The 7,938-nt window shown below is 52.0% G+C and overlaps 1 protein-coding gene across 2 annotated transcripts in view; it reads right to left on the minus strand.

Annotated features, from left to right (window-relative positions):
* Nucleotides 1-6,718: 6,718 nt before the first annotated feature.
* The window catches only part of GPAA1 (glycosylphosphatidylinositol anchor attachment 1), a 3,836-nt gene continuing 2,616 nt past the window's right edge, over nt 6,719-7,938 (minus strand). Inside the window, exons 9-12 of one of the 2 annotated variants that reach the window (XM_007464550.1) lie at nt 7,759-7,854; nt 7,428-7,618; nt 7,177-7,347; nt 6,719-7,030 (exon numbers count right to left, since the gene is read on the minus strand). In XM_007464550.1, the coding sequence (XP_007464612.1) occupies nt 6,784-7,030; nt 7,177-7,347; nt 7,428-7,618; nt 7,759-7,854 (705 nt within the window). In that variant the 3' untranslated portion in view covers nt 6,719-6,783. The remainder of the gene's footprint in view (nt 7,031-7,176; nt 7,348-7,427; nt 7,619-7,758; nt 7,855-7,938) is intronic. The other variant, XM_007464551.1, reaches the window with a different exon arrangement.

The raw sequence follows: 7,938 nt of genomic DNA on the forward strand, positions 1-7,938 counted from the left end.
CTACAGCAGAATGAAATGAGAAATCAATAACAGAAGAGTAGGGAAATTCACAAGTATGTGAAAATTAAATGACATACTCCTAAATAAACAATTAGTCAAAGAAGAAATAACAGGGAGGGACTTCCCTGGTGGCTCAGTGGTTTAGAATCTGCCTGCCAATGCAGAGGACCCGGGTTCAACCCCTGGCCCGGGAAGATCCCACATGCTGCAGAGCAACTAAGCCCGTGAGCCACAACTACTGAGCCTGCACTCTAGAGCCTGTGGGTCACAACTATTGAAGCCCATGCGTCTAGAGCCTGTGCTCTGCAACAAGAGAAGCCAAGGCAATGAGAAGCCGCGCACCGCAATGAAGAGTAGCCCCTGCTCACAACAACTAGAGAAAAGCCCGTGTGCAGCAACGAAGACCCAACACAGCCAAAAAAAAAAAAAATTAAATTAAAAAAAAGAAATCATAGGGAAAATTAGAAAATACTCTGAGATGAATAAAGACAAAAACACAACATACTAAAACTTAGCACCATCAAGAGAGCTGCTAAGAGGGAAATTTAGAGCTTTAAATTACTGTATTAAAAAAATAATAAGATCTTAAATAAATAACCTAACATTCTAACTTTAAAAACTACAAAAAGTAGACAATCTAAACCCAAAGTAAGCAGAAGGAAGGAAATAATAAAGATTAGAGCAGAAACAATTGAAACAGAGAATAGAAAAACAACAGAGGAAATAAACTGAGAGTTGATTCTTTAAAAAGATCAAATAAAATGACACACCTGTAGCTTGACTCCCTAAGATAAAAAGAGAAGACTCAAATTGCTAAAATTAGAAATGAAAAAAGTGACATTACTACCAACCTTACTGAAATAAAAATGATTATAAGGGAACACCATAAATAATTTATGCCCCCAAATTAGATGACCTATATGAAATGGCCAGATTCCTAGAAAGATACAAACTGCCAAAACTGACTCAAGAAGAAGTAGAAAATCGAAATAGACCGATTAACAAGTAAAGAAACTGAACTAGTAATTAAATAACAAGAACAACAAAAACTTCCCAGAAAGGGAAGCCCAGGATGAGATGGCGTCACTGGTGAATTCTACCAAAATTAAGAAAGACTTAACTCCAATACCTCACAAACTCCTCCAAAAAATAGAAGATGAGGGAATACTTCCCAACTCATTATTTGAGATCAGTATTACCCTGACACTAAAACTAGACAAAATATCATAAGAAAGAAAGCTACAGGCCAATATCCTATATGAATATAGATAACAAAAATCCTCAACAAAATATTAGCAAACTCAACCCAATGCTTGAAAAATGCAGTACATCTTTTTCCCAGTGGGATTTATCTCAGTAATGTAAAGATAAATCAATGTAAACATCAATCAATGTATAAAAAAACACTCAATATAACACACAATAGTAGTAAAGGGAAAAGGACCACATTTGATCATTACAATAGACACAGAAAACGCTTTTGAAAAAGAATCCAACACATTTTCATGACGAAAACCTCCAAAAAACAGGAACACAGGGCAACTTCCTCAGCCTGATAAAGGACGTCTGTGAAAGCCTCACGGCTAATATGCTCAATGGTGCAAGACTGAAAGCTTTCCTAGTAAGATTAGAAGGAAGAGAAGGATGTTGGTTCTTGCCCCTTCTACTCAGCATTATTTAGGAGGGTCTATCCAGGACAATCAGGCAGGAATATAAAATAAGAAGCATCTAAATTTGAAAGGAAGAAATGAAATTATATTTGCAGATAACATGAATTACACACAATTGACCCATGAACAACATGGGTTTGAACCGCGCAGGTCCACTTATACTCAGATTTTTTTTGCTAAATACACACTACAGTGCTACACCACCTGCAGTTGGTTGAATCTGAGGATTTGGAACTGCAGATACGGAGGGCTGACTGTAGAGTTATAGGTGGATTTTCAACTTTGCAGAGGGTCGGCACCCCTAACCCCTGCATTGTTCAAGGGTCAGCTGTGAAGTCCTAAGGAACACACAAACTATTGATATTAGAGGTAATGGATGAGTTCATCAAATTTGACTGAAGATCAATATACAGAAATCAGTTGTGTTTCTATACACCAGCAATGAACAAACTGAAAATGAAATTAAGAAACTAATTATATTTACAAGAGCATCAAAAAATTAAATACTCAGGGGACTTCCCTGGTGGCGCAGTGGTTAAGAATCTGCCTGCCGATGCAGGGGACACGGGTTCGATCCCTGGTCTGGGAAGATCCCACACGCTGCGGAGCAACTAAGCCCGCGAGCCACAACTACGGAGTCCGCGTACCACAACTACTATTTCACAGCTGACCCTTGAACAACGCAGGGGTTAGGGGCGCCCGACCCTCTGCAAGGTTGAAAATCCACCTATAACTCTGAAGTCAGCCCTCTGTATCTGCAGTTCCGCGTGCTGCAACTACTGAACCCCGTGCGCCTAGAGCCTGTGCTCCACAACAAGAGAAGCCACCGCAATGAGCAGCCCATGCACCACAACAGAGTAGCCCCCGCTCGCTACAACTAGAGAAAGCCTTTGTGCAGCAACGAAGACCCAATGCAGCCAAAAATAAATTAAAAGAAAAAATTAAATATTTAAGAATAAATTTAACAACCTTTGTACACTGAAAATTATAAAACATTACTGAAAGAAATTAAAGAAGACCTAAATAAATGTAAGGACACCCTGTGTTCACAGGTTGGAAGTCTTAATGTTGTTAACATGTTAATACTTCCCATACTGAGTAGAGTGAGGAAATCTTGCACCCGCCCCTCTTGTCTTGCCTGGGACACAAATGATCCCTTTGTCCAGTATATCCTGCCCATTAGTCACTTAGTAGCCATCTGGGTTATCAGATCATCTGTGGAGGCATCACAGTGTCTGTGTTCAAGTAAGTGACCCTTTTACTTTGTTTGTTTTTTCACATCTTTATTGGAGTATAATTGCTTTACAATGTTGTGTTAGTTTCTGCCCTATAACAAAGTGAATCAGCTCTATGCACTTCCCTTCCTTGCATCTCCCTCCCACACTCCCTACCCCCTTGCATCTCCCCCTTCCCCCTTGCATCTCCCTCCCACACTCCCTATCCCACCCCTCTAGGTGGTCACACAGCAAGGAGCTGATCTCCCTGTGCAATGCGGCTGCTTCCCACTAGCTAGCTGTTTTACATTTAGTGACCCTTATTTTGCTTAAGAATGGCTTCCAAGTGCAAGAGTAGTGGTGCTTGCGATTCAGGTACAGCAAAGAGAAGCCTTTAAGTGAAATGAAGTGCTTCCTTTAAGCGAAAAGGTGAAAGTCCTCAACTTAATAAGGAAAGGAAAAAAATTGTATGCTGAGGTTGCTAAGATCTACGCTAAGAACCAATCTTCTATCCGTGAAACTGTGAAGGAAAAAGAAATTCATGCTGGTTTTGCTGGTGCCCCTCAAAAACTGCAAAAGTTATGGCCGCAGTGCATGATAAGAATTTGCTTAAGATGGAAAAAGCATTAAGCTTGTGGGTGGAAGACACGAAGAGATAGGATTCAGCACTATCCAGGGTTTCAGGCATCCCCTAGGAGTCTTGGAACACAAGCCCCGAAGGTAAGGGGTACTACTGTCCTGCATGAATCCATTCATATGAAACTCCAGATGTGGCAAATCTATAGCGGCAGAAAGTAGGTTAACGGTGCCAGGGGCTGAAAGGGGAGGGGGAAGTGGGGTACAGGGTTCCTTCTGGGGGGCAATAAAAATGTTCTGAAGAACAGGCAGGAGCTGGCCAGGCAGGCCTTGGAGACCAAGGTAAGGAGGTTTGATTTCATCCTGGAGGCGATAGGCATCCCCTGGAGACAAGGTGGACCGCAGGTTCAGGATTGGGTGAGGGCACCAGGGGAGGAGATGCACACGGGGTGGGAGGTGTTCAGGTTGGGAAGAGATGACTTAAAGGTGACCATGGCACATCCAGGACGCGGAGGTGACAGGACGTGGCCTCAGGACAGAGGCCTAGAGGAAAGACAGGATCTGAGTGCAGGCATGAGGGCAGCTGGAGCCCGCAGTGGCGGCTCCTCACAGAGAAAGACCCCCAGGGCAGCCCTGGAGCCCCACCTTAAAGCCCCAGGTGGAATGGGGTGACTTGGCAAAGGGTCTGATAGAAGCACAGAGGAGACCTGGGACAGCCAGCCAATTGCAGGAGGACACCTGCAGAGGGTCTGGTCGTGAGGAAGCTGCTGGGTGTCCTGAGGTGGGTCCCGCCTGGCTCAGGACCTCCCCAGCCTTGCACCCTAACCTGCCGGGCCCTCACCCCATATCATAAGACAGGAGCCCCATGCGGAAGCCAAAAGGTCTGCCCCCTGGGCTTCCTTCTGGACCTCCAGAAGGGCTCCCTCTGGTTCTTTCCTTCTTTCATTCAAGAAATACGTAGGAATATTCCACCACGTCCCTGGCTCTGTGCTGGAAAAGAGGCAGGAAGAAAGACAAAGCCTGTGCCATAGAGCTGCTCTTCCAGGGCATGGGAGGCAAGCGACCAAGGAATGAGCACTTACTACCAACACAATAGACACACACACTTCCAGATGCACCCGGCTGCTCACCACCCGAGAGCCCCACGTGAGCTGGGCTCAGCAATAGTCCCTCTTGCGTGAACTAGACTGAGGTGTCAGAAAACTCCAATAACAACGACTTAAACACAGTAGAAGTTTGTTTCTTTCTTGCAAATGAGGCCCAGTTTAGCAACCCTGGGCGACGGCTAACCCCAGTTTAGCAAGGGCTTTGGAGGGTCAGGGGGGCCCTGCTCATCTCCATCCCCAGCCTGGGCTGCAGCTCACGTCCCAGACGTGCTTCCGGTTCCACGTGGCCCCGGGGAAGGAGAGAGAAGCGGCTCAGAGGGCCACCCTCTGTTTGAAGTCTCTGCATGGAATTCGCTCTTGAAGCTTCTGCTCAGGTCCTGTGGGCCACAGCAGCCGCGCGGCCACACCTAGCTGCACAGTCTGGCAGTGCGCCTGTGCTCGTGTCAAAAATAGGGTGCCACGACTAAGGAGAAGGGACGTGGGGGCCAGCAGCAAGCACCCTCAGAGTAAAGCCTGCGGGGCCTTATACTCGTCCCCTGTACGTCTCATCTGTATCTTTACAGCCTGACGTTTTCTTTCGTTTTAAAATGTATTGCACAAGTGACAACAATGAAAGTCAGAGCAGAAATTCTGCTTCCCCAACATATCAGCTTCAAAACTCCCGTGGCTCCCCTCCACCTCTCGTGTACGGGTAAGCTCGAAACAACTGATGATCGGACAGCTTTTGTCCTCACTTGTATGTTTCACGATGTAAGGTATTTTCATGATTTGCGTTTTAAGTGGCTGCCTAAGTCCAGGTGAAAATGACTGACTGGCGCCAAAGTGCAGGTAAAATTTGTGGAAGGGATTTTGTATTAGATGCCAGTCCACAAAGACAGAGACAACGGGGGACCACAGCAGAGCAGAGATCTCTACCCGCCTTGGAAGATGGGATGCCCACAGACAGGCGGTGCCTGCCTTATCAGGGGAGATTTCCGAGAGAGGCCAGTCTGGAGGCACTTCTGGGGGTGCAGGGTGTGGGGCTGCAATCCTCCTCTGGCCTCAAAATGACTAGAGGACAAGCAGATGGAAGCCGGGCTGCTAGTCACAGTGGGCCTCCAGCACCCCTGCCCCACCCCATCCCTCACACTCTGCACACAGAGCACACGTGCCCTTCAGCAGTGAGAAGCCCCAAAGTGAACCCCTCCAGGTGCTGCCCCCCACTGTGGAGTCAGGGACCCCCAGCTGTTGAGGGGGCCCCCCCAGGAAGATGAGCCCCACCACAGAGGCGGGCCTGGGCGGGGGCCGGGGGCGAAGCTTCCTCCCTGAGACTTGCCAGGGCGCCCCATCCCGGGATGCGGTCCCGAAGGAAGGGAGGCTGGTCCTGGGCTGATGCGCCAGGCAGTGCATCTCTGTCTCCCTTCCAACTCTGAGGCCTGTAGGAGGTGGTACCGGTCTTGCTGCCCCGTGGGGCGCTGGCAGGGGCACCTTGGCCCTCCCGTGAGGTCTCTTAGCCTCACGGGGCCGTGACGTCACCAGAGGGCTACACTTTGCTTTTCTCCCCTCCCGAATGGACACCGGACACCCCAGTCCCTTTCAGGGGTCTTGGTACTACAACCAGTGACCTCTCTGTGTACCAGCCCATCAGTGCTCCCCGCCAGCCCCCGGTGCTCAGGTGGTGCTGGGTGGGCACCTGGCCTGGGCTGGTCTGGCCCCCAGGAAGCCGGGCCAGGGGCGCCTCCTGCTCTACCCCAAGCCCACACGAGGTTCTGGCCTTGGCTGGGGCGCCATTCTCCTCTTCTGGAGGGAGCCAGCTCCAGCTCCTTTGACCTCTTAGCTCCAGCGCTGAAGACCGTGCTGTGTGGTCTCCGGGTGTCTCAGCTCCTGTCAGGCCTCCCAGCCCTGCCTGTCGTGTTTCCTCTTGCACAGCACTGGGCCATGATGTGCAGAGGTCTCCAAGGCCGGGAGAGCCTGTGCCACTCCCACACCCCGAGCACCCACCCAGGGACCTCTTCCCAAGGCTGACGCAGCTGGGGCCCTCCCTCCCGCCATCAGTAAGTGGACCAGAAGGGGCTGAGCACGGTGTCTAATCCTGCAGGCAGAGCCTCTTGCTACAGGCCCTGGGGCCCCACGTACACGGTAGACAGTGTGACCAGGAGCCCGAAGGGCAGCTAAGCAGAACTGTTTATTTCCCAGGGAGGAAGGAGCGTGGGACGCGTGGGGGATTCCCACCTGCCTTTAGCACTTCCAGAAGAGCACATTCCAGAAGAGCAGCCAGCAGGGGAAGAGGCCCAGCGCCAGCAGCGGGAAGAGCAGGGCACCATAGGTGTGGTGTGCCAGCACGCCCTGAGCCAGCGCGGCCAGGAAGAGCCGCCAGCCCTCGGCCAGGGAGAGCGGCGCCTCCTGCAGCTGCTGCCACAGGAACAGGCCGCCCAGGAGCGTAGCTGCTGGGCTTGTCAGCACCAGCAGGGCAGCACAGAGTGGCCTGCGTGGAGAGGCAAGGTCAAGGGGGCCTCTGAGGTGGGGGAGGAGGAGGGACGCGTGAGGGGGAGTCTGTGGCGAGGGGCAGAGGCCCTGGAGGTGGGGGGCACGTCACGGAGGGCTTTGTGGTGGGGACTGGCCAGCACATACCGGGGCCCGGAGGGCTTGGTGAGTGCAGCGCCGGGCACCATGGTGGCAGCCAGCAGAAAGCCCAGGGAGAAGTTGGTGAGGGTGATGCAGGCCAGCTGTAGTGCCAGGTAGATCAGGGCCACCAGCTTCAGCGCCATCCAGCTCCTGTCCGGGGCCTGTGTGCTCAGCACCCTGCAAGGCAAGGGGTTCGGGGCAGCCGCCTGCGTGTCCAGGGTGCACCCTGCCCGCGCCCGTCCAGCCCAGCTCCTCACCAGTGGGTGCTGTGTGGAAGGGCCAGGCCAGCTGCATAGACGGCCAGCAGCGTCAGCACCACGGCCTCTGCCTCAGCCACGGGGAAGTGCTGGGCAGCCACGTGTTGACCCAGCACCGGGAGGACGTAGAGGGCCAGGCCCACAGCCTGGGAGATCAGCAAGGGTGCCACGAGCGAGGCCAGCCCCACACGCTGCAGGGCACACGGGCACTTGGAGACAGATCCAGGGCCGGGGAGTCCCAAGGACCCGCACCATCCCGCCACCAGCTGAGACTGAGTGGCAGCAGTAACCGCCACCCGGGACCCCAACAGCAGGAGTGGGGGGCCGTCACCTGTGTTGCAGGGAGGGGAGGACTGGACCCAGGGGTCCCCCCAGCCTCCTCGGGACCCACTCCAGCCTCGTGCAGCTGCATCCACAGTTCCAGAGCGTGGCTGAGTCAAGGACCCTGACGAGCGGTGTGATGGGCTCTGCCCAGCGGGGGACCCAGGGCTCACGCCCCCCCCCCCCCCCG

Source organism: Lipotes vexillifer, unplaced genomic scaffold (genome assembly GCF_000442215.2).
Source record: "Lipotes vexillifer unplaced genomic scaffold, Lipotes_vexillifer_v1.1 scaffold394, whole genome shotgun sequence".
In the NCBI taxonomy this organism is placed as follows: domain Eukaryota; kingdom Metazoa; phylum Chordata; class Mammalia; order Artiodactyla; family Lipotidae; genus Lipotes; species Lipotes vexillifer.